General features: G+C 40.7%; 1 protein-coding gene and 1 long non-coding RNA gene across 6 annotated transcripts in view; one reads left to right on the forward strand and one right to left on the reverse strand.

The window, feature by feature from the left end:
- LOC5504423 (von Willebrand factor D and EGF domain-containing protein) overlaps nucleotides 1-26,526 on the forward strand; it is a 135,990-nt gene that overhangs the window by 2,281 nt on the left and 107,183 nt on the right. For 4 of the 5 annotated variants that reach the window (XR_007306498.1, XR_007306499.1, XM_048721668.1 and 1 more), the window contains 2 exons: nucleotides 16,634-17,113; nucleotides 25,059-25,106. Coding sequence is in view for 3 of the 5 variants with exons in the window: in XM_048721668.1 (XP_048577625.1) it covers nucleotides 16,639-17,113; nucleotides 25,059-25,106 (523 nt within the window). In the remaining 2 variants the exon portion in view is untranslated. Of the gene's footprint in view, nucleotides 1-10,465; nucleotides 10,576-16,633; nucleotides 17,114-25,058; nucleotides 25,107-26,526 lie in introns of those variants that run through there. The other variant, XM_048721670.1, reaches the window with a different exon arrangement.
- Nucleotides 12-10,287, reverse strand: LOC125559818. The gene is made up of 2 exons (XR_007306503.1): nucleotides 2,763-10,287; nucleotides 12-2,626 (listed from the first exon to the last, which is right to left on the reverse strand). It is a non-coding gene; the product is annotated as an uncharacterized LOC125559818 (long non-coding RNA).

The raw sequence follows: 26,526 nt of genomic DNA on the forward strand, positions 1-26,526 counted from the left end.
GACAATGTTTAGAGATAAAAATTGCACTGCATTGTATTTACATCAACGGCAAACTTACAGCTTTTTCAAACAAATCACAATATCGTTTTCTAACGACATTAATAAATTGTCCATGGACTACTGTAGTCTAGCATATAGTATACAAGCGACACGAGCGCGATAAGACTAATGATTACAAACATGCTAAATACAATCGCCTTTCTTTTCAACAGAAAAACGAAAAAAATATCTCCAAAAGACTTAGTGACATTAAAACAAATAATAAACTAGTAGATAGCACGAAAAAGGTAATCATTATATTGTCTTCACGACTTACAAAGTATCGAAGGAACAGATTGTTTTTCAATATGACGGAATTCTTCAAGCTCACTTCTTCTTTCAGTTCGATCTATTGCGGTTCGGGTCTATCGCGGACGGTGTGTGCATTTGTGTGAGTAGTGAGCGTCCCCGTATTAAAATCAAACGATAGAGACTTTCGCGAACGAAAAGAGTCTTCCACAAAAGCCGCCTCGCTTTCAGGCAGAGCATACCGCAGACCTCTGAGCATCGCAGGCTTACACGTTTTCGACAACGTCGATAGATAGATAGAAAACCGAAACCTAGGCTCGTGCTACCACAGGTAGCCCGAGTAAAAAGCGAGATGGAGAAAAAATCACCATATTCGAGACTCGAAGCAGCTACATTCTAGCTAACAGGCTAATGATCTGACCACTACAACTACGGAGATCTTATGTAGATTTGGTCTAGAAACCACTTGTATATCGCTTTCTTCTTTGTATCGTTTATGTTATAGCCGAATTCGTTGTTGCCCGACCTCCCAGAATCCAAATTTTGTTTCTTTGTCTGCGGGAATAGCGCGTAGTCAATCAAACCAAACAATCAAAACCAGACAAACCGCCCCCAAAGCTTATGTCTGGCTACGCGCTATTCCCAAACGACAAAAAGATTTTGGATTCGCCGAAGCCGAGCCACAACGAATTTGGCTGTAAACATGCCAAATTTTAGCTCGAAATAGAGCGAGTGAAAATTATACAATCTGTTTTAAACTTTGTTATGAAGCGAATTATGTAGGAATTGCTTTGACAAAAATCTCAGAGTTTTCCTAATGGTCGCGGGTCACGGGTTCTAAGGTGCGGGTGCGGGTGCGGGTTATCTGTTAGGTATAATAGAAAAAAGGCTAGATTAAAGCATGATTACGAAACTTTGGTCTTACATAGCGTAATTTGTAATACTAGGTGTTTTATGGATTAAACTATGTGAAAGGTCTCGTAAGTCTCGAAAGAACAAATATGCGAAGAGTCCGTAAAATTATCGGTCGAAGGTCGAAGACGTGCATAGACTTTTCCATTGATAATTCCTCGGCATACATCTCAAAAAGCTGAGCCATTTTTTACATTTCGTCCGAAAACCATGCAAAAAATTGAATGTTGGATTATATCGAGAGACTGAACTAAATATTCGACTATAGTAAAATTAAATAGTACAATGTACAATGCAATAGTACAATTAAAAAAAGATAAAACTATAGTACAATGCTATACAAGTACAACTGGATTGCGTATTGGCGACAGATCGTAACCATGACTGCCTGTAAGGGGATCTGTCATCAACTTACAGAAAATTGCCCGCTTCCCCGCTCTCTGGTGTTTTCTTTTTCGGATATTTAATTTTCGCGCGCCAAAAGATATATATTTATGACAAAACATCCCCCACCCCCTAAAGAAAATCAAACGCGTAGCTTTTTCAAACCTGCACCCTGGAAACCCGCAACCGCGACTTGAAACCCGCGACCAATAGGGAAACTAAAAAATTTAAGCGCTTTGGATCCTTAGGGACGGACCATTATTATTATTGTTTTTTTGTTTTTTTTTTTTTTTGGGGGGGGGCTGGTATAATTTTTTCAGGCAAACATTTGTTTTCCGGTATCCCTTTTGCAAACAATTTTTTTTAGCTTTTAAATTGTCAATTTTTCGACTGTTGACCCTAATCGCCATTTGTGATATTCGCAGTATTTTATTAAGCGATATTGCAGAGGTTTCGCGAAAATGGTTGTTTACATTAGCGAGAAAAGTCCCCGTGACATTCGCAGCACGTATAAAATGGAAATTACATTAATCTCGGAACAAAATAAATTTACATGTTAAACTCGTGTATAAAGCGGTAAGAAACTTTACTTTGCGAGTGTATATCGACTACATCTCGTGAATGTCACATGACGCACGAATGTCTTATCATCCTACTGCAGCTCTAAACCAGCAATAGCTAAGCTCTACAGCTACAAGCCCTACAGCTCAAGCTTAAGTCGACGATTGCTCTATAGTTGAAAATAAGGAGGTTCTTAAAAATGAGCTTAGTGGGATGGTTGAGAATAAGGTTCTTAAAATGGATGAGCTTAGTGAAATGGTTGATAATAAGTTCTTAATGACGGATGAGCTTAGTGAAATGGTTGATTTAATGATGGATGAGCTTAGTGATGTGGTTAGCTTTAATTTGTCTGAATCAGAGTCAGACTCAGATTTTGACTCTGATGAATCAGAGTATCAGAGAGGGTCTTTATCAGCCTCCATTTTGACACTAAAGCAACCACTCCTACGGAATGTGCTCAAATCAAGTCTATACTACTCACCTGTCTGAATCAGAGTCAGACTCAGATTTTGACTCTGATGAATCAGAGTATCAGAGAGGGTCTTTATCAGCCTCCATTTTGACACTAAAGCAACCACTCCTACGGAATGTGCTCAAATCAAGTCTATACTACTCACCATTGTATGGTGTCATATTCTGGTATGATTGTATGGTATCACATTTTGCTGAAACTATATGATAAAAGATTTTGGTGAAACTATATGGTATCCCATTTTGGTGAAACTATATGATAAAAGTTTTGGTGAAACTATATGGTATCATATTGTGGTGAGACTATATGGTACAAGATTTTGGTGTCAGCTTATGAATAAATTACTGGAACTATATGCTTTCTTCATTTCGTGGGATCCGTGCGGTGTGTGCGGGTCTCATTTTATGTTCACGGCTGTTGCGTGACTTTCTTGGAATTTTAATTCTTAGGAGCGAGTAAGGGGAACCCCCCGCAGGCAAGTATAAATATGTCTATATTGTATTTAGGAACTTTCCCGCTGGCAAAGTGGAATGTCCTAGATTTGCTTAGAGGCATGGCAACGCAATAATATTTCATTTCCTAGGAGTGAATCGCGGGCGAGTTGTCCAGACTTGGTGCAGAAAAGCGCAGGCTCGATTCGCCTGGGCTCGCCCTCCGGGCTGCCCTTCCCTGACATCCGGATCCACTGGCGGCTCCTACTTGGGTAGATCGTCATCCTCTCCATGCTCCCGTCTACCACGATCTCACCCATGCGAGTGACGTTGACCTTTTCGACCACTTTCCTGCTTCAGTCTTCGTATTTTTATTACTTGAATACTTCGTTCCTAACCTTATTAACGCCTGACTTTTTGTAGTCTTGTCCAATTTTGTGAAAGGAGTAGTCGGTGTGTCTATCAGATCTGCCAGATCTGATCTTGTACTCCTCGCGGTCTGTCGCTACGGAGAACCTGCCGAATTTGCTGTGCATCTCGCCCTTTGGGTCTTTGTAGATATGCATACCGTAGGCCGCATACGGATGCTCCTCACCGTCGTAGTATACCTCAACAGACAGTGTGGTCTCTTCGCCTCTGTCGTTGTGAGTGACAACTGTTGACTTTCTTACCAATCGTTCAATTTCCATGAAATTATTTTTAAATAGTTTCGGTGCGTGAGGATGGTATATCTTCTCCAGATTAGTGGATGCCAGTATGTGTCAAATAAAGATTCATTAGTCAAATGGGTGATCGGGGTTATTGTCCGATCTTATAGTGCCCGTATATATACCTTTTATCGTCAAAGCAGCTAAGTGACACTTGATTGATTTCATAGCTTCCTAACTTATAGTTTTGGCTTCTGATGGTCTTCATTTTGTGGTGCATCTGTCTGTCGTCAATTAATGTCTTTCTATAGTCTTAATGCTTGATGTTACTTTTGATTACATTCTTTTTGATTCCCTTTGCTGTCTTTCCTCCTGATTGGTCGCTTTTCACATAGTTGTACATTTTAGATCGCAGTCCGACAAACTCGCAGATGGGGATTCCTGCAGCCTCATCTTTGAACTTACCGATGACTTTCTTGTTTGTTTCGTTGAAGTATGTGGAGCTCTTTGGGTAGTCGCTATTGTCAAAGTTGTCTTTGTCGTTCCAGAAATCTTGATACACGTCTTCTGCCTCTATCTCATAGGTCAGACTGTCTGTATCTGTGAATAGTAGCCTTGCCCTGTCTCCGTACTTCACTTTGATGTAGTTGTAGTGGAGGTCGTACCTAGTACCTTGCTGAGGTCTAGGATGCACATACCCACATAGGCTGGCCTGTTTAGTGTCAGCGTCTCCTTGATCTTGTGGACAGCCACTAAGTCCTCGTTGAATATCTTACTACTCACATAGGCGGGCTTGCTTGTCATTTTTAGTAGTTTCTTCTCATCAGTCACCAGTCGGACGTATACTTTTTTTCCTAGGTTCTCCATGGTCTTTCCGAACAGGCTGTTGTTCATAAATTCGAAGAAGTCTTTCTCGAATGAGTTTTTGGCGTTCTTATGTTTTTCAGTGTTGAGGTCTATGTACTGCTTTAGCCATGGTGATTGGTCGAACTCTAAAACTCGGTGGACTTTTAGGCCTAGGTCTGTGTATAGCTGGAGATTTCTATAGTGTAGTACGTATTACTCTTTGTCTATTAAGGTTGGGATCAGCTTTGAGACTTTACTTGTTTGTATGCCGTATTTTGTTGCTATCTTGTCGCAGTACTCTGATAGCATGTCCTTTGATACGTTTACTCTCTCCGCGGCTAGTGGGTAGGCTTTTAGGGTACTCTAGGTCGACTTCTAGTATCAACCCCTTTTTACTACTCTCGCTGTACTTAGCTAGGTTTAGTTTTTCGATTCTCTTCTCTGTCATCCATCTGAATCCACCATTTGGTAGATACTGACTCAAAGCCCATCTATACAAGTTATTTGCCTCCAAATACATAACATACTTCGAGGGCGCCGTCTCGTCGAATGATTCCATGTACTTATTGTTGGCCTTGCTGTATCTGTTGGCTATGTATGATATGCCACCTCGCATATCCTTCTCGATAAGTTGGAACATGTCGATTTCTGTCATTAGTTCTAGTTGGATGTCAGTCATTTTTAACATGGCGTCCCATACAAGACCAGATGTTCAAAGAGCTGAAAGTGCTCTTTGAACATTGCGTTGATGTTAATTTGCTTCTCTTCACCCTTGCTGTTCACATATGTGTGCTTCTTGACTATAGCTCCAATCTCTTGCATTGTGAAATGGCTGTCCTCCTCATAGGTTGTGGAATATGACGGGTATCTTTATTTTATCAGGGTCGACTCTAAGTTGTAGGTTTAACTCTCGGTGTGCCGAGCCTCTGTACTTACCAGTTATGTCGCAGTGGTCTCGAGCTCGAGTGTCCTCCTTAGTATATTCCTTGTCGCATATGTGGCACTCTTGGGATTTTTGGAATCGGTCCTCATCATACTTCGATATTGTTAGTGCATTATTGAAGTGCTTCCTCATGATGCTCATGCAGCATTTGACTTCCTCCAACATCTTCTCCATAAACTTGTACAAGGCTTTCTGTATAGCCGCGTTTGCTTTGAGTACTTGTCGTCGTAGGTGCAGATCACTTCATAACCGAACCAACAGTCTGTGTGTCTCTGGTAGGCTCCAGTGTACGACTGGCTGTCGTTAGGTTGGCACCCATTGATTTTCTCAGTTATAGCTTCAAAGTCGGCGTAGATGACGAATGGAACTAGCGGTTGTTTGTCGTGGTTTGTGAACTTGAGTGCGTTGTGCTCTTTGTCAGGCATCTTGATCGCCTGTGCCCCATTGATCTCGAGGCAGTTTTCAACATGGCTTGTTAGTACTCTTTCAGAGCTGAAACACTGGAGGCAGCTCATGCAAAAGTGCTTCCTATGTTTATGTTTCGTCTGTTTGAATATGAATTTGTTGAAGTCTTTGATAAGTAGGTAATGCTGGTTACTACCATCAGTGATCAGTAGCAGTACCATCAGTAGGAGCTCCATGTGGTCCTCGAACCTCTCCTTTGATACGTATATTGGGTATGGTTGTTTGTCATCATAGCTGAATACATTTATGTTAATGCTGTTCTGTTTCTCGATCCTACTATAGTGTTTGGTAGTCACTGGAAACTCAACACCTGAGTAGTCTAGTTCGTTGACGAGTGCCTTGTCGGATTTCTTGAATCGCTGAAGGTTTTTACTTTGTGGGTTCAAATGTCTGATGCGACAACATCTGAAGCACTCAATTGTCCTCGTTCTTCACTTTGACCAGCCGTCTGTCTCGTAGTCCTACCGGTAGTTGGATGTATGATAACCCTCTCATCGGCTGGTATTTTACGATATTGAGGTACTGGCCATCGACTTTATCTATAGCCCAGCCAGATCCTTTAGATACCCATTGGGATATCCTATTCAGGATTTGCTCATAAGTGTTCTTCAACTCCTCGTCAATCTCGGTGTTATTGATGATTGTTTGGGGTGTACTGTTAAAGAAGGCGGTCTTAAACTCTAAGTTGTCGCCGGCACTCTTCCTGAATGTGATCTATAATGCTGAGCCGAATTTGAGGCCTTTCATAAGTTCTAGCGTCTTTGTGATGTGGTAGTTCACGGCCTTGTCCGTGCTATGCAGTTGTGCTAGAGGGCCTCTACCATTCTTTGTCCCAACTTTGAATGACATGGTGTAGCTCCTCAAGGCGCGCTTCGTCTGCGTTATTTTAGTCTTAGGTATTGGGACTGGCCTACTGGTCTTAGGTGTGGGGACTGGCCTACGAACCCTAGCTGTAGAAGTTGGTCTTTAGGTCCTAGGTGTAGGAGCTGGCCTGTCTTGGAACTCTGGAGGTGGTAGTATTATGTGTTCTTCATACTACTGAGCCACTCTTGCATGGTGTGGGCACTGGCGGTCTTGGTTTATTGGTACGAGGTTTAGGGATTGGCCTATTACTTCCTAGCTTCAGAAGCAATTTGATGAGTTCAGACTTACTTAATTTATTAAGGTCTCTCTCATTCATATCTATATTAAGGTTTGATATTTTCTGTGAGTCGCTCAATAATATACTATACTATACAATTTATTTTAAAGTGTCCAACGAAATTTCCTTTAATCCGAGTGGACCCGTCGGATTGTTCGCTTCTATGTGTTTTTAATTTTCTAGAGTGTATTGGTAAAAACGTTGATTATGTTGCATGTGGCCTGTTTTTTCTGATGTCTTTTTATGTTCGTGTGGTTATTTTTTCCAGCTAAGGTGTAGTTCTTACCGTTCTTACACACTGGGCAGTACCACTCCTTGTTTAGCATGTGTTTGTTCTTTGATCGTCTTATAGAGTCCATTCTTTTTTCATCGGTTGCATACACTGGGGGCGTCCTCTAGCTCTTTTGACTTCCATATATACTTCAACTATATCCCTTTTCTATAAATGCCTGTGGATGTACCTCAGGTGGTTCCCCAAAGTGTCTGCAGATTTGAACCTCCTAGAGCAGCACGCACACTGAACTCTCACCCCTTCAAAGTACTTAACAAGCCCTTCTATAATCTCATCATAGTCGTTACTTACCAGCACCTTATAATTGTTTTCCTTATAATTTTGTAACATCACCTGTTGTTTGTCCGATAGTCTGCCAGTTCCTTCAGGGCTATTAAACTCGATCGCAAAGCCTGTGTAGTCCTTATGTAGATTTTGGATTATCAATTCTGGTGAGCCCTTTTGATAGCCCATACTATATGATCTTATTCTCATATCACTGCTCACTTGGTTCTCACCTAGTTATGCACTTAAGATGGCTAGTGATGCACTTAAGTTTCAATGCTGTAAGAGAGTATCTGGCGGGTCTTACGCTCGTACCTACCTATCCTTCTAACAGATAGCAGCACTTTAAAATCTTAGGTAGCATCTCTAAATATTGCGTATTACCTTGAACAGTAAACTATCTCCACATTTTAGTAATAATTGTTCTATTCCATCGTTCGCAAACACTGCTCTTTTCTTCATTCTCAGTCGAATACATTGTATATAATTTTTTTCTAGTATGTCTTTCAGGTGTCTGTTTCTTTACCTTTAGAATTCTTTACCTTTATCGACCCATACATACACTGGTTTTCTTCCTTCCTTGAATATTGTTCTGAATGCTTCAGTAACAGTTTAACCCTTTTTTGTCTTTTAACGGTATGATACAACCATACTTACTAAATACATCTAAAACCATGAGTAGGTATCGAAAAAGTATTATTCCATTTGCTAAACTGTTGCATCTCAGAACACCAGTCTGAAGTCGGAACACCATATCTCATCTGTACGATAAACTATAACGCGCCGTCGGGTGAATTTCTTTTTTACTGGCTTGTGTTATTCACCAGCTAGTTCTTCTTGCCAGTTCTCTTCACTCAACGGCTTTGTCCGTTTTTTGGCTTTTCAACACCGAGGCCGAGTTTTGGTTTTGTATTGATAAGGCAACGTGCGGTTGACCCCCACTTAGGCATCTCACCATACGGTATTCGATCAAGCGACTCGACCATTTTTCCGTCGCACTCCCCTTTGCTTTTCCCCATGTCATAGCATATGTCATGGTGCGCCGCGATCTCGTCTACTTTATTCAGCGGTTTGACCTTCCAATCAGTCATTTGGCCAGTCTCTTTGTCGTATACGAGTTGTTTCTCGAGCGGGTTGTATGGCCCCATATATTTATAGCTCCCAGGTGTGAACCCACCCTTGGGCTTAGGCAGGTAGCCGATCATCTTATGGATATCTAGTTTACCACCACATGATGAACAAGTACACTTTAGCATCGTACGTCCGTTTTTAGTTTTCTCGTACCGTTCAGAGTCTGGGATGCAATCAGTGACTCTCTTCTCCTTGACGCAGTAAGACTTCATATATCATTAGAGTACACTAAAGTATGATATGAGGAACCTATGGTTCACCTATGGTTCCAGCCGCAAAGTACTGCCAGCCTCTCATCCCCTGAATAAGTGCCTTTCCAGACGTAGCTAGGTACCGCTCAACCTCATGTGGCACTCCAATTCCAAAGCTGTCGAAGTATTCACAGTACGTCTATATTTCGGTAGCAGACCCAATGAGTTCCAGCTCCTCTACTATCGTCGAGGTTGACTATCCCACATTCCTTTTTATGGATCCGCTTGGGTAGATCATCGCGACTATATACACCTCTGAAATGTTTTATGCCTAGCTTGGTGACCCATTCTAGAAGGTCGATGTTTGGAAGTGGTTTATTAACAAACCTTATAGCAGCGCTCCGAGTAGTGGGATACCGTTGAACGGGTTGTTTTTGCCTAGGAGGAGCCCCCTTGCCTTTTGCTTCTTTTTTCTGCCTTCTCTTTGGTTTAACTCCATATCCAACCGTTGGGTCATCCCACTGACCGCTAAATGGTGGTGGTCTTAAGCTTAGGCGGCTGCCCTTATATGGGTGGATTCTGTACGTTTGAAGGTAGTTCTGAGGACGGTTGTCTACTTGGAGACCTTTACCCGATAGAGCTGACATAAGCAGGGGCACCCCGATCGAGGCAAGAAACGCCCCGAGGAACCCACCTTCCTGTTGCTTTCTAGTTAGTTAAAACTGTGGGATAAAAGACCCAGCTTGGAGGGCTTAAACGATTTGCTCCTTTTGTTTTTGCGTAAGGTAGCCCTTATACTTTATTAGTTTGTCAACTTTGTCTTGCGGGACACTTAATAGCCCAGAGCCAGTCTTTGGTAAGGCCTTATTGAGACCCCAACTAGCTAATCCACTGAGAGCGCCCGTGGCCAATGGCGCGACGGCCTTAGATAGGTATGGTAGTGCTGCTGACCCAAGGCGGGCAAGTGCTGGTAATAGAGCGCCCAAGAATCCACCTTCCTGCTTTCTAATCTGAGTCTGACTGATTTTTATGTCAGTCCCTGTCCCATTCCGTTTCGACTTCTCAACTCGATTAATCTGGCTTTTTGTTAACAGCACAGTATCGGAGCCTGAGAGTTGGCTATGCTTTAGTCGAAGAGTTATAGGTGCTTTCTTCTTATATGACTTGAGCAACTTCTCCCTTTGATCGTGATATCAACTTGGTGGTACCATCTTTAATGTCGGCCTTCTGGTTCCTCAAGTTGAAGTAAATGAATGGGAAAATGCTGCCGAAATTTATTCTAGTCAGTAGTGTTCCTCCTTTGTAGTCATTAATGGAATTGACGCATTCTAAGACGTCTCGGAACACTCTGGACATCGCAGAATTAACCTGGTACTCACTTTCTGTATACTGGCTACCAGTCCCTACCTCTAGATGACAACTCGTTAACGTCCTATTGTTAGCCACCGAAAATGTCTTACATAGGAATGGATCTACTGTTTGAGAATCCTCATTGGTGTCATTGGATATCCACACGAAAACATGTCTAGGGCGATTGATTCCACTGGTATCTTAAAGCTCCCTGTTTGGGCTCTTCCTGAGTTTGACCGCTCGACCATCTCCCTAAGGTAAGTCCACTTATGGGGAGCTGAATATTTACTCATATACATGCTCTCCCCCCTGAGTTGAAGATGATTGGCACCCACAGTTTGAATCTAGTTAAAACGACTCGGTAATCCGCCCCTGCTAGCCATATCTTTCGCAGAAAGAGTATCTATTGAGAGGTATTTCAGTGTTAACAGTTGTAGATGTCCCGAGCAAAGCCTTTCGAGAAGCGAAACCCTTATTATAACCCGCTTGGGCCGACCTCTACTCAGCATATCTACTAGTGTCTAGGAAGTAAAATTCGTTTGTTCCAGTCGTTTGAGAATATGAAGTGTCGTACTCAAGTAGGTTCTTGATATTAACGGTGTGATCCGTAGACTGAAATGCCATTGACCTTTTCGGATATCTCTTTAATCAGTGAATGACTACCATTTACAATACCATTGTGATCGTTGACAGCGAGGTTTCCAACATCCGCTAGCAATCGGACTTTGAAATCAACCTCAAAACAGGCGTTGTGCCAATCGAGAGGCGCGATCTCTTCACTGTTGTCGGCCACAATACGATACCCTGTGAGAGTTTGGTGCGCGTTGTTCGCGACGTTCAAAACTAGCGGAGTTTCTAGATCGAACGACACGTCTTCATAGCGTTGTACGTACTTCGGATTTCTATACATTTATATAATAAGGTTAGATAATACCTCACACTCTCAACCTTCGCACCCTTCCAGATCCGTTTAATATACGCTGGACACGTTCGTTGACCTCAGAGTCTGTTAACGGAGCATCTTTGGTTGGTGTTGGGCTAACAGTGGGTTGGGCACCCTTTTTGTTCTTATGTAAGAGCTTGACGATCTGATCCCCTGCTCTATTCCCAGCGTAATCGTCAGTTTTGCTTATAGCGGTTGAAACTGCTTTACTCGTCGTATCCTTTACAGCATTCTTTGCTGTCTTTTTAAATACCTTACGGCCGAGATTAGTTATCGAGTCAAAAACGCCCCCGCCGTAGATGTGCGTCACCACGTATCTACCCACATCGGGGTCATATCTCCTCTTATACTCATGTTGAGAACTCATATACAATTAGGTTAGACTAATATATCGACCTCAGGATTAGAGTCATGTGCCACTCGATACCGTTGTGATTGATAGGACGACCAATAGCATCCACGACGTAGAATCTCAGTTTGCTAATTAAATTGGCAGCCTCGTTGTTAAACAGCGTTCTGGTTGGTTGGACTGAGAACGGGTAGCTCCGACTCAAGTTTTCTGTCGGTATGACAAATAGCGTGTTACTAGCGCGACCTCCTACAATGCTGTCGTTTATTAGATCAGTGTTGATGTGGAGCGTTTCGATGCTGTTCGTGATGTTAGGTAATTTAGATCCATACTCAGTCTTCGAGATAACTTTTTGGGTCGAATCCTATGTGTTCGCTAAATTTTGTCCCCCTCATGTCCAGTTCATATCTATCTCCGACTATCACGACGACTTTGTAGGTAGTGAGGACAAATACGATGTCGATATAGAATTTGTCTTTACCGTCAGCAACCCCTACATGACTGTTCGTCTGGCGTCGTTAGAAAGCCGTAATGACGGGCTCATTTTGATAGTGAAATCATCGGGTCGGCTGACGCCACGCGCCTCGCGATGACGGCATGAGATGTACACAGCTCTCTCTACAATATTTTCCATCTATACAAGATAGTTAGAAAAAATCTCTCCATGTTGGTCGTCCGAGATAACACCCAATCTCCTTAGCACATGAGCGACTTCGGAGAACTCACCCCTAGCCGAGTCGTTACCCGCTTGAATCGGTCAGGTTGATACACTTTTGGAGTGTGAGTGGCGCCATCAATATAGGCTTCGACATGACAAAATGTTATCTCGTCATCTTCACTCTCAAATGGGTTAAGTCGATAAACTCAGTATCAGAGACACGATATGCAACCCAGACGGCAACGCTCAAATCAGTCGGTCAAACACTAGAGTTCTATAGCGATGTCGAGCAGGCACAAAACCCTAGTTACAAGATCAGACTGGAGGTCACATCCACCACAACCCTAGAGATTAGAGACAACAACCTAAGCCAAGACAATAGACTGATTAAGGTGCAAGGGCTTAAATTCGGCGAGGTTGGTATCCCACTGACAGACCAAAAGATTGAGTACTACGACTACGACACTACCATATCAAGCGGTCAATTAAACCATAAGTTTAACAGTCTAACCGAATTGGTCGTTTTGTATGTTCAACTAACACGGACAACTATGGGTCGTTCACCGTGGTACAGTTCCCAAACGTTAAAAACGCGACCTTCGCTACGGAAATCGGTAGGTTCGAACTAAATGACACCGGCTTCAACTTCACACGGACACTATTAAACGTGACAATTAAACTACGAACTTTTGAGGAGTTCACTTTTAAACTGTACCCTAAGCACCAAGGCTTCTACCTAGTAGACAATGTCCCAAATGGGGCACAAGAAACAATAGCCATCTCCATACCTATCGATAACACTACCGGACTAACAGCATCTAGAGGCTACACCATTCGAATCGAGTGCTACTGCATAGACACAAATGTGATGCTCACGATGGGTACCATCAACATCCAAACTGACGGGTGGGGCTTCCGTGGGGATAGCATTAAGAGAGGCGCTATAGATGGGAAACCAGGCTACCGATTTACTAAGGCTGTAATCGACACAGGCAACTTCATAGGTAATATCACTTTTACCGTCTCACATAACTCACCACAGCCCCCCAAAAAATCCAAGTGTATGCCTTCGGCATCGAAGGCGAAACAGCGGCAAACTATCAAGTGAGTGAGTCAGTCGCTGACTATATAGGAAACAGTTCCCGTATAGCCTCATACAGGGCGAAGCACATACACCAAGCCCAAATATTACTCGGCAACGATTGTTGGAGAGAGGTAACTGATTTTGACATCAGCCTAGGATTGAAGAACAGCCAAAACATAATCAAACTAACTGCGAATCTAGTCCTATACTGCACGGAGATCATCGGCGTGTCCACCGACCCGAGGTTCTACTTCGTCTGGAAGCGGAGCGTTTGGGGCACCTCTTATCAATTCATTGGGCGTTCTAGCGTCTAGTAACCAAGTAGGCGCCTCTTGGGTTGTGACCATGCCGAAAAACCACCTACACACGAGCACTGGTGTAGCATTCGATAACCCTCAGACACTTTCAGCTGTGAGGTACAGGCTTTTCGCATGGGGTGCTAATGGAACCGTCCTACACATTAACACCGAGACGGCTAACCCAACGCTTTTCAACAGCAACGTAATATGCGAGGAGCTATCCGGCGATGTCGAATACATGTACGATAGTCAAAAACAAGAAACGTACATCGAGATTATCTAACCATCTAATATAATGGACAACATCTACGAAGCAAGACCACATGAGAGATGTGGCCAAATTTACCCAACCATCCCAACCGAGGAAGACAATGGTAAAAGTTTCAGACTACAACAAATCTGCTCTATTAAGAACTCTATTAGCGCAAACCTCGAACACCACCAAAGAGTTAGGAAAAAAGTACGCGAAGTCCCGGTCGATTACAAATAAAATAGCTATCGGATCAGGTTCTCTCTCAGTAGTCCTACCGGCTGGTGCATTGGGGACTGGGTTGACTGGGGTTGGGATCCCTGTGGCCGTACTTTTAGGAGTTCTGTCAGGTGTTAGTTCTATTGTTTCAACAGTGACGGCATCAGTCTCTAAGAGACTATCGAAAAATGTACAGAAACACGCAGACATCGTGATGCTAGCTAAGTCTAGATTGAGTACAATCGATGACCATATTAGCAAAGCATTGACCGACAACCAAATATCCTCAGACGAATTCTTTATCAAAGAGGCTCAAAAGTATAATGAAATGAGAGAGTCGATACGGGAAAAGATATATAAACGCTCACCTCAGGCTCACTACCATGAATGTACGTCCATCCTAGATGATCACAAACCTGCTTCCACAACTTCTCATAATATCTCAGTGTCCTAGGACTGATATTTTATGCATTGTCTCATACTCTGCTTCTCATCTTTCAATTGAAACAATTTGTAGAGAACGAACTTTATCTGAATATATCGTCTCCTAGTAAATAATCTATTCATAGCCGTCTCAACTCGCTCGAATCTCCTGAGTAGGTCATGCTTATTACCTTCTAAGTCAAAATCAAACAACACATTTTCTAAATGGTACTTCCGATAGTACACTGACTTCCTACGTATCCTGTACATATTCTCGTAAAAATCAACATACTCGACGGCATGATCGTATCCATGGTGAACACCACAATTTCTACACACATTAGCTCCATTGTCATTTACCGTATCATGCCTACCACAACATGCCTCGAACCTCGCCGACTCTCCCTTAGTTATGTACTCCCTTATTTTTTTATCACAAAATGGACAATCGAAATATCCATCCTCCTCCAACGCTATATGAATTCCTGCGTTACAATCCATCCTATATGCTAATACAGGAGATTATATTTTTATGCGACGTCATGACACAGCTGTGTTGCCACTTTGCCAGCGGGAAAGTCCCTAAATACAATAGACATGTTTATACTTGCCCGCGGGGGGCTCCCCTTACTCGCTCCTAAGAATTACAATTTCAAGAATGTCACGCAACAGCCGTGACCATAAAATGAGACCCGCACGGATTCCACGAAATGAAGAAAGCATATAGTTCCAGTAATTTATTCATAAGCTGACACCAAAATCTTGTATCATATAGTCTCACCACAATATGATACCATATAGTTTCACTAAAATCTTTTATCATATAGTTTCACCGAAATTTGATACCATATAGTTTCACCAAAATCTTTTATCATATAGTTTCACCAAAATGTGATACCATATAGTTTCACCAAAATCTTTTATCATATAGTTTTACCAAAATGGGATACAATATAGTTTCACCAAAATCTTTTTTCATATAGTTTCACCGAAATGTGATACCATACGATGGTGAGTAGTATAGACTTGGTTTGATTTGAGCACATTCGGTAGGAGTGTGCTGAAACCGCCAAGTCTATACTACTTATTTTCATTGGCTGATTTTCAGTAATGAGAACATTTTTTTGTGTAAATCGAAAATGAATCTTTGTTTTATGATTATTTCAAGTAACAAATAACAAAGGAGTGGCAGATGATATGGGCACTTTAAACATATGGCTGCTATTTGTTGCAGAGTTTAATTGCAGTAGAATCTTTTTAATAGAAGTGATTGTTATTATACATAAACAAGCGAACACTAAAGATAGCAAAGAACCTTGACAATGGTATGTTGCTGAAATGTTGGTGACAAACTAATTTATAGTTTGCCTGTCTATGTATTTCTAAATCATTGTTGATTAGAATTGTTATTGTTTGTAAAAAAAAGTAGCTTCGTCTGGCATGGAGTGATGCTGCCTATCATGTAGCCTACTGTTTTCAGGTTTAGGCTTTCTGCAAACTATTTATTTCATTCCTTTTTTCCTTGCAAACAATTTGTTTCAGTGGTATAGCTTCTGCAAACAATTTGTTTCAAAAAATTTTAACCCCCCCCCCAAAAAAAAAAAAAAAAAATTGTGGTCCGTCCCTTAAGAGAGAAGTGCTATATTAGCATCATCATTATCATCATCATCATTGTTGTTGTTGTTATCATTTTTTATTTTAAAGTAGTTCTAACAGGGTTTTCGAAGTAAACATAGCCCAAAGTGTTCCCGAAAGGTAATTTTTTCATGATGGGTGTATTTTTAATTACTTTTCTTTTTTATGGAGGTGATGACATAGTAGCTACCGCACACCAAGTGCAGTAGCTACAAAAATCCATCGTGGCTACAGATATGAAATATAAATATCGTTTTGAATAAAAGCAAACGCAAGAACAGCTCATCTAATTTGCGAAGAAATGTTGACTCCATTTTTTTTCAAAGCGCCTACCCAACTTATTGCACACAAAATAAAACTAGAGCAATGCAACGTGACCCAACGAAACGCAATGCGATCAGGAATTGTTGATTAGTATAAATTGTCATCACTTCTGTTGCTTTTATTTCGTGTAGGGGAAATGGAGAAACTTCCTGCTGTCATTCTGATCCTTTGCACTTTTACCGAAATCTTGGGTAGTAGCCGTGCAAGTTGTCCTGTTCGAAATAATGGAGATCCATGTACTAATGCAGGAAAAATAGACAACCAGTATCGAAGTATACGTCACAAGTACGATCGAAGGTCACCAGCTCTATGTGACTACCTCCTTCAGCCTGGCTGGTATCGCTTCACGAGTTGGGTGGGCGGTGAGATTCCGACATCTGCACCCGCACCGAACTCTTGTGGAACAGTTGCACCGATATGGATGAGAGTGGATAGAGGGACCCACCCAGACACTATTGGGGTAAACGTGCCAGCTACAGCGTGCGTTAACCTTAATAACTTGGCAAATGGGTGTTACCAAAGCATCGACATATGTTTGAGAAAGTGCACCGGGGATTACTACGTCTACTACCTTTTGCCACCCCAAGGGTGTTCAATGGCCTACTGTGCCGGTGAGTAATAACATTAAATGTATAGTATTTTTGCTAGTGTATACCTGCCGTATACGTTGTGGTGTGCGACAGTAATCATAAAATGCGACGAGAAAGCCGCCTTTCAAGTCTGAAATTTAAAATGATATATTTAGGCCAAGCTTATTCTTCTTCACATATTCTTGGTTTGCAAATACTTGACCTAATCGTATGCAAATTAGCTAGTTTGACTGGGTTCCCTGTGGATGGAGGTCTAACAAAAGTTCAATATGGCGTTTATTATCAGGAAAAAATTAGTTCAAGTGATGAGAGCATACCTGTCAACTCTCCCGCATTAGGCGGGAGTCTCAAGATTTTGGACCCCTTCTCCCGCTCTCCCGCGTTGAGCACCAAATCTCTCGTAGCGCAATTTATCTTACACCCTCGTAAAAGCTTTGTATACGGCAAACGCCTGTAAGGTTAAACCCACTTCTCCCCCCCCCCCCCCCACAAAAAAAAAAATCTCAAGCCTTGAGATTTTTGGAGGTTGACAGGTATGGGAGAGAGCCATAAAGGAAAGAAGCATTATATGTTCCTCACCCATCTGTACTAAAGTTTCAGATTTGCATGATACGTTTTCCTTGTTTTCCTGTGAACTACGTGTTACCGGACATTATTTCTCTGTAAATAAAAATGTAGGTTTAGATTACTTCTTTATCGCTGAGACACACAGAAGATAGAGGCTACTTGAGATAAATTGTTCTTTTGGCTTTAGTAGATACATGTGGGTGGTTAAATTTTTATTTACTTTGTTTTCAAGTTTTTTTTCGCCGCTGCCTCTACTCTGGATCAATGGGTAAACAGGATAGCTTTTAGCAACTTAAATAATATACTTTCCTCCGATAAATATGGATGTAATTTATTTGCAAAATTTTGGCCTACTTTGATATTTAGATGTGTGTTTTTATTGTAATTTATCTGTGTAACTCTATTTGATATCGGAGCTAGGTAAACTAGGCTTCTCAATTTTTGTGGTCATGGCGTCATATGTCAAGGCCTGCTAGCTATCTGCCCCCATTCACGTGACTAGCCCATGCGACCGCGCCAGCTTATTGATTGAATCGCTCTAAACCAATGAGAGACTAGTTCCAACAAGAACCGGGGGGGATTTGGAAAAGACGGGGGGGGGGGGAAGTTACGCCTACTCTGACTTTCGAAGTAAAACGAAAAACGGGCAGAAACAAATTGGACAAAAAAAAAGTATTGTATTGTTAAAATTCGTCTGATTAACCAGTTTCAAATGGCCCGATTGAAAATGAGATTTTGAAGGATATATCTTTCTAAAGAAACTGCTTTATACACAGAACGGCCAACTGTTATTCTTCTTCACCTGTGCGGTGGTTGATTTTAGATAAAGGAAAAGGCTACAATACCAGCAGCATTTATAAGGGAATAGTCGAGTCTAGTCTCTCTGAGTTACTATTCTCATTAACTATTCTCTGTAAAACATAGAGCAAAATCAAAGAAGAAAAGCTGTATTTATGTTGCTTAAAAATACGGAATTGTCGTCAAAACAACAAGCGAACACAAACCAAGCGAACAACATGGACAGTCAAGGTGAGTTCCGGACGAAGAATTTCTGTCATCGTGTCGATTTGGGTTTCCTGTGGAACAAACAGTCGCCTTCTTGGAAACGAAATCTCACGTCCCCTTCCCTCATCGTCAATTAGTAGTCTATGCGTTGCCTTTCCAGCTTCGATTTGGACGGACTCTGTGGAAACCAAGATTTGGGCTACCTTTGGCAATCCGCGATTCACCAGGATTTTTCGCACTTACCTTGTGTTTCCGATAAAGTTGAAAGCTTCTTCTTCGATTTATACCGCGAATACGATGGCGATATCAAGAATTATTTGGTAAGTATGACGACTTATCATCCGATGTTTTACGGGGTTTGCTTATCATGGCTTTCGAAGTTTGTCATTTGATAATAAAAGAACTCGGATAATAAAACTAGCCCCTCACCTGGAAAAGCAAAGGGTATTCAAACAGCCCAAATCCCATTGCCTGGCGTTTGTACTATAAGGCTTTGTTTATAAATGCAACTTTATGAAGGGAAGACAAACCAACCGAATTCCTAAGATGACGGGTACATAATAAGCATTCAGTAGATCTCTGCGTTATTTGATGAGACTTTCGCATAAAGAGAAATGTAAAATCAATCCAAAAAATCTCATTTCTCTGCCCTGCTTCTCGGCCCTTCTAATATCAGACATTAAATTGCTTTATTTTACTTGATACTGGGTTTGCAGTTTTTTATGTTTTGAGTCTATTTTTCCACAGCAATGTCCAGTCCAGAACTACTATGATTGCAAATCATTGCCCAATAAAAAAAATGGATTGCTTCATTATTTTAAACCAAGGCAAACACAGCCACGGAGGAGACACAGAGATTCTTTAGAAATCAGTGGGCTCCAGTGAATACTGCAGTGTACTTACATGCAGAAGCTATTGTTAGGGATAACCAGGAGATCATAAATTCTGTATAGTTCACTATATGTTAATACATGAGCAGTAATCTTTTCAGTAGCTATTATAATGGCCACCACTTAGACCCAAATAGCTTACTGCGTATGTACAGGCATGAAGCTCGGGGTGGGCACACGGGTTGTGCCCCTCCCACTCAACCACCAAAAAGCAGTCTTTTTTTAAATATAATTATTTTCCATAATATCTATGACTGCACATCCCCTCCACAGCTAATCAGATTGTCCATTACGGTTATCAGACTTCACCTTTCCTTTTCTAGACATACAATGCAGATAGACGCTTTAGTGGTTTTTACCCATGCTTACATGCGGGCTTGTCGCGTAGTCGCGAAGCCGGTTGAGGACAACCTTTTGTCAATCGACTGTAAATAAAACCACCATTCCCGTCCTTTTCCTTTCATACGTAATGCTTTTTTGTTTAAATATCACTGAAAATAACCCTCAAATGCGACGATTTTCTTCGCTTTACAACTTCTCTATTTTGGCGCGCAATCTTAATGGCTTCCCAGTTCTATAAGAATCGTAAAAGAAGCTTTTCTTCTCAAATAAAATGCATCTACAAATTAAGGATTATCTCAATTAGGCAAGAACGACTTTGACTTACTCATGTAAACACAGTTTTGTCAGTAAAACTATGTATCATTTAGCTAATTCAATTGAGAAATTGTTTTTTATAAAAAACCTATTTCGCAATCATCCTTGCAAAGTCTTTCTCTTTTTCTTATTACCTGTTAGGTTTTCACAAATTTTATTTTCAAGATACAGAAACTTCAAAATGTCCCTTTTTTTCTCATGAAATATTGATTTGCTAAATCTGTTTTCTTTTGGTTAGGATACTATTACTACTATTTCTATTTTCATCTATCTTTTTCTCTTTCATTGATGTCTTTGAAATGACAAGGAATTCTTTTTTCTCTTATTCAGGTAAATCAATGTAAGACTGAATGAAGACATTGATGAGCAGCATTTGTAAAAATGTTCATTTTCCTTTCAATCGATCTGCATTACTCCCCTCCCCTTTTGTGTACTTAAAATCAGAATCACCAATTTCAATAAAAACTGTAATTTCTTTTTCCTTTTTAAGCCTAAGAGCCTTTTAATTATTTTTTAGGTTTCAAATTACTTATGGGAGGCAATAAATTGATTCAATATTGAAGTGTGCATTAAAAATATTATAAAAGATACCCTCATGTTAATTGAGAACCTAAAAATATTTATGGCATAGAGCAAGATCATATTTAGTTACATTTTTGTGTCTACACCATAGCTGCTAAAATTCATTTTATTTCTTTTATTAAATGCTCTGTACTCTTGTGGCATAGGCCTTTTGCATATCCAGTGGTGTAGCCAGGATGTTTAACAGGAGGAGGCCCAAAAGGCACTTTCAAGGCATTTTCTCCTGTATTTTAGATAATGTCTCATACATTTACTGTATTTTAGGCTGCTAGGAGGGAGGGCCCGGCCCCCCTAGCCACTCCCCCCAAGGCCACTGATATCTTTATTTACGAAGTATGTGAGTAGGGAAACCTTACAATATATGTGAGCAGGGAACACTTACAGTGTGTGAGCAGGGAACACTTAGTATGTGTGAGTAGGGAACACTTATATGTGAGAGCAGTGAACACTTATCTTATTAGTATGTGTGAGCAGAGAATACGTATAGTATGTGTGAGCAGGGAAAACTTTTAGTATGTGTGAGCAGGGAACACTTATAGTATATGTGAGCAGGGAACACTTACAGTATGTGTAAGCAGGAAACACTTATAGTATATGTGAGCAGGGAACACTTACAGTATATGTGAGCAGGGAACACTTATAGTATGTGTGAGCAGGAAACACATATAGTATATTTGAGCAGGGAACACTTATAGTATGTGTGAGCAGGGAACACTTATAGTATATGTGAGCAGGGAACACTTACAGTATGTGTGAGCAGGGAACACTTACAGTATATGTGAGCAGGGAACACTTATAGTATATGTGAGCAGGGAACACTTACAGTATATGTGAGCAGGGAACACTTATAATATATGTGAGCAGGGAACACTTATAGTATGTGTGAGCAGGGAACACTTACAGTATATGTGAGCAGGGAACACTTATAGTATATGTGAGCAGGGAACACTTACAGTATGTGTGAGCAGGGAACACTTATAGTATGTGTGAGCAAGGAACACTTACAGTATATGTGAGCAGGGAACACTTATAGTATGTGTGAGCAGGAAACACTTACAGTATGTGTGAGCAGGAAACACTTACAGTATGTGTGAGCAGGGAACACTTATGGTATGTGTGAGCAGCGAACACTTATAGTATGTGTGAGCAGGGAACACTTACAGTATGTGTGAGCAGGAAACACTTACAGTATGTGTGAGCAGGGAGCACTTACAGTATGTGTGAGCAGGGAACACTTATAGTATGTGTGAGCAGGAAACACTTATAGTATGTGTGAGCAGGAAACACTTATAGTATGTGTGAGCAGGAAACACTTATAGTATGTGTGAGCAGGGAACACTTATAGTATGTGTGAGCAGGGAAGGGGTTTCAGGTTGACAGGGGTTCATAAATAGGGGTGGGAAGCAGGGAACACTTACATGTATGTATGAGCAGGGTCACCGCCAGGATCAATCACCCTTGTCATAAGGCCGCCATCAGATAAACCTCGCGTCCCGGCATAAAACCCATCATCTTTTTAATAATGTGGAAGATAATGTGGAATTTATTGAATTAGCTACTACAAATCATAAAAATCAACTCTGTTTAGCATTTTTCTTTTCAATCAGTAAATGTTCTATGCTTTTCTTGGATATTAGGATTTTGAAGTTGATATTAACAAAAACACATCTGTTTTTTATCTATTTTTTGTTTGGGGGGTGGATTCTGAGACTGTAATTCACCTTCTGTAGACTAAAATATGTGTCAAATACCACTTTTATTAGTAAATAGAGGTAAATACAGTACTCCAATAAGCATTTCTTTGAGAGACTATGGGCATATATCATAACCACATAGAAATTATTAATTAGATCAGAGAGAGCTACATCACATTTCCCTACCCAGTGCATTTGTTTTTCTACTTTTACTTACAAGATCTTACAAAAAATATTCTACTCTTACTTACAAAATCTTACTTTAAAGCTCACTTTCATCAGAAAATTAATACACATCCTATAACCAGTACATTTCTTTTTTATTGTTTTTCTAAAGAATATGATGTTATTCATTCACAAATAGTTTGTACAAATGACCTCAGGGTACAAAGAGTTCTTAGCAGAGTAATAAAAGGCTAAATTCTTTGTTCTTCACCAGCTATCTCCTCAGATGAAAACAATTAGATCAAAGAATCAGTGTTGCAGGCATCCAAGACACCAGGGGCTGATTCAGGATGTCTTGAAATGGGTGTGGGAGGGGGCATTTGGAGTGTTATGCCTGGCGCACACTAGTGACATAACGAGATCTGTGCGCGCATTTTGTTAAGCCCGACATAACAACATGGACATAACAACATAAGTTTTTCCACTTATGTCTTTATGTCCATTTCGTTATGTCTGGCTTTTATTAAAATGTCGAACCATTCAAACTTGAACATACGAGGATAACAGTGCGTGAACCCATGTCGTTATGTCACTAGTGTGCATCAGGCATTACTAAAAAGCCTTATGATTAAAGTGCTTATAACTTTTATTAGCTTTTTATCTTTTTTTCTAAGAATGAACTTGGTTTAAGCTTTCCCGCCAAGACAAAGGATTGTGACCTGGTCACGCGGAAAATCCGCTACTGCGTCATCAAGCACATCATTTAGGGCGCGGTCTTGAGTGGTAGTGGAATAAATGTTTAAAATTATATAATTTATTCTGGTTTAATCGAAATGGACTCTGTTATCATGGCAACTGGCAGTCAATTACCAAAAGCAAACAATTTACCATCAATTGGGAATTATTTTCCTGGAGATTTATTGCTGTGAACTCCACAATTTTAAAATGAATTGCTCATTGATTCAAGCTCTTTAGATTGAACATTTGCCCTGCTTTACATCCTAAATTTTTTGCCACCTTTTAGATGCAAATGATACCTTCATAGGTCAGGTCTCCATTTATCGAATTAGAAATGCATTTTCTCGGCCCGTGCGAAAGGTATCGCTCTGAAACTCCCTATGCAGTTGTGAAAATTAACTGTGCAGCCGCTGCCGGTAGAATTTTTCGGAGAGCCTTTTTTTATTTTTTGCGCTGAGCTCGTTCGAAGCTGGGGTTGGTGAAATCGATTATTTAATAATTCCAAAATCCTTTGTCATCAATAGGGCATACGTATGGGTAATATTTTTGTACAACTATAACATAAGTACAACAAAACGCCTCTTTTGTCTGTTTTTGATGCGTTTGTTATCAAAGTTTCGTTTGCGCTAGCGCGCCGAAATGTGTTTGGACCTCTAACATGGCCGCCATGCTAATGAGTGTGACTTCACGTGTAAACCAAGAATAACGCGTTCTACGACGTATAATAAAAAAAGAAAAAAGGAAATCAGGTGTTTTGTCACGTACGCGGCAAAGTAACGCAAAGTAACGAAACATGCTATTTTTGATAACAAGATATTTTATACTAATTACCTGCCAACTTGTCGGACTAAAATCATTTTGCTCAGCTTACCTAGCGTGTTTGACAGGAAAACATCAAACGGTCACAAGAAATTGCTTAGGTTAAGCAGTTTCTAAATCTAGGGGTTGACCTCTAGATTGGGCGTTGTCTGCACATTTTTGAGTGGTACTTTAAATTCCGAAATCGAGCACCTATTCTTGCCCTGTATTGCAACTTACGGTAGAAAGCTGGATCTGAATTCACGAATCGGTTACTGTAAGTATCACTCAGGTCTGGAATAACTCTGGTGTAGCCAGATGGTAGTTTGAGTAGAGCGAGAGCAAAAATTGTTGGAAAAGTTCTCAATCATTGTTATCACGTGTGAAGCTTGCCATGCGCACTACCTCAGCAAGCCTTTTGTGGGGTCATCATTGAAGTCAGTAGTAATCAGTAAACATTACGTGAGTCGCGACATAGAAAAGTCACATCTCCTGAACCCATTGGCTACTTATCTTAAAAAACTATAAGCTTTTATAGATGTCATGTCTATGGTTACCAACAGAACTCTCCATTAACTAGCAGATATACAAATTTACTGGAAGCAAAACATTTATATCTAAAAAAAATTAGGCCGGAAAGCAAAAGGCAAACTTGAATCATAGAAATAAGATAATTATACATATATGTATAGTTATCACCTGAAAAATAGGCACGATGTATCCCGCCACTTGAAAAAAGCTCGGCTCTGACACGCACCTATTATTGATTTGGTTCAAGTTCGGTTCGACGTATGCCTTAAGCCTTATGCAGTATTAGTAGAATTCTGACCTGTTATAAATGCTAACATTTCTTCTTTTTTCTTACTCAAGGAAACAAAGAGCCCTGCAAAAGAGGCTTCAGTGGACCCAACTGTACAGGTGAGGACAACCCCATCCACCGAACCATTTTTTTAAAATGAGTTTTTAAGCGATCGATAGCTGAAAGTGACATGTTTGAGAAGACGTCGACTAGAGCCAATTCGTATTGATAAAGAAAGAAACGAAAAGAGAAAAAGAAGGAAAGTAAGAGTTTCCCGCGATGTTAAAAGGAGAACTGCAAGCTTAATACAACCAGGGCTTATATTTAGATGCAAAAACAAAAAAATACGCTTACTATTGGTGTTTTCGCGCGGTTATTATTATTTTTTAGAAATTCGACGTTATGAAATTACTACGTACTGTCTTAACAACCATTTGGTTTCTTGCTAAGGGCCCGGTTTACCGCTGACCCCGCTAGCAGCTTCGAATAATTTTCTTCGTATTTCTTCAATATGAATAAGAACTCCGGTTGAACCATTAAAGTTTGAGCCTGAGCTAGATGGAGATTGTTCGCAATCAAGCGAGGACGAGAGTGATGGACAGGTGAGGTTGGAGATGAGGACAGACGTGTGGAAAGCGCGTGTACTTGTGGCATTGCCAACAACTGCCGAGCCCCTGTGTTGTTGGCAATCAGTTGTTTTGAATGGCAAATTGGTAAATTCAGGTCAGATGAGCGTTATTTTTTTACCAATACGTTCATTTCAGTTATTTCTTAATTAATGTATTTACTTTTCTGGATTCAAGATGTGGAATGTATTACAAATCATTTTAAATTCGCGATCATTGCACTGGACAAAGATGATTTAGAAACTTCGATCGTGGGAATCTGGCATGCTAGGTGCACTCCTGTTACACAACCGTAGCACAACCGTAGTCGCGATCCTTTTACTATGGTTACTGTCAATTTCTATTACTCAATTGATGTCTCCTTTTTTCTTCTGATTGTCTTTAGTTCCCCCTCTTTCCCTTGCTTAGCCCCCATAATGGTTTTTGCGACGCTTAAAAATTCCTTACTCTGCAACTGGCTGAAAAATACATGGTCTTTATTCAATGTCTTATTATCCATTAAGCACTCGCGTATAAGAACCTAGAATTTTCAAGACCAGGCAAAATAGGTTCTTATAAATAGGCTACCTTGATAAATCGGGCTGTTAAGGTTCTTAAGGTAAGAATCAACACAAGGTTGAAAAGGTATGTTAAACGCCTCTGTAAAACAGAGTGGTTGCGCTGACGTTTCGAGCGTTAGCCCGTCGTCAGAGCAAAAGAAACTAGATAGAATTGGGGAGTGGTATTTATAGTATAGTGTGCGAACAATGGGCAGTCAGGCGGTGCCGCGCGCGCGGTCTGACAAAGGAACAAAGGAGGCAATTAGAGAGGGTTGCGCCAAAGAAATCGTAATTAGCTATGCAAAGGACAGTCTTTCGTTTATACCTAGGGGGACTCTACAGCCAAGAGAGAAAATAATTCTGTTCTCTTTCTG

This window comes from Nematostella vectensis, chromosome 14, assembly GCF_932526225.1.
Source record: "Nematostella vectensis chromosome 14, jaNemVect1.1, whole genome shotgun sequence".
In the NCBI taxonomy this organism is placed as follows: Eukaryota; Metazoa; Cnidaria; class Anthozoa; order Actiniaria; family Edwardsiidae; genus Nematostella; species Nematostella vectensis.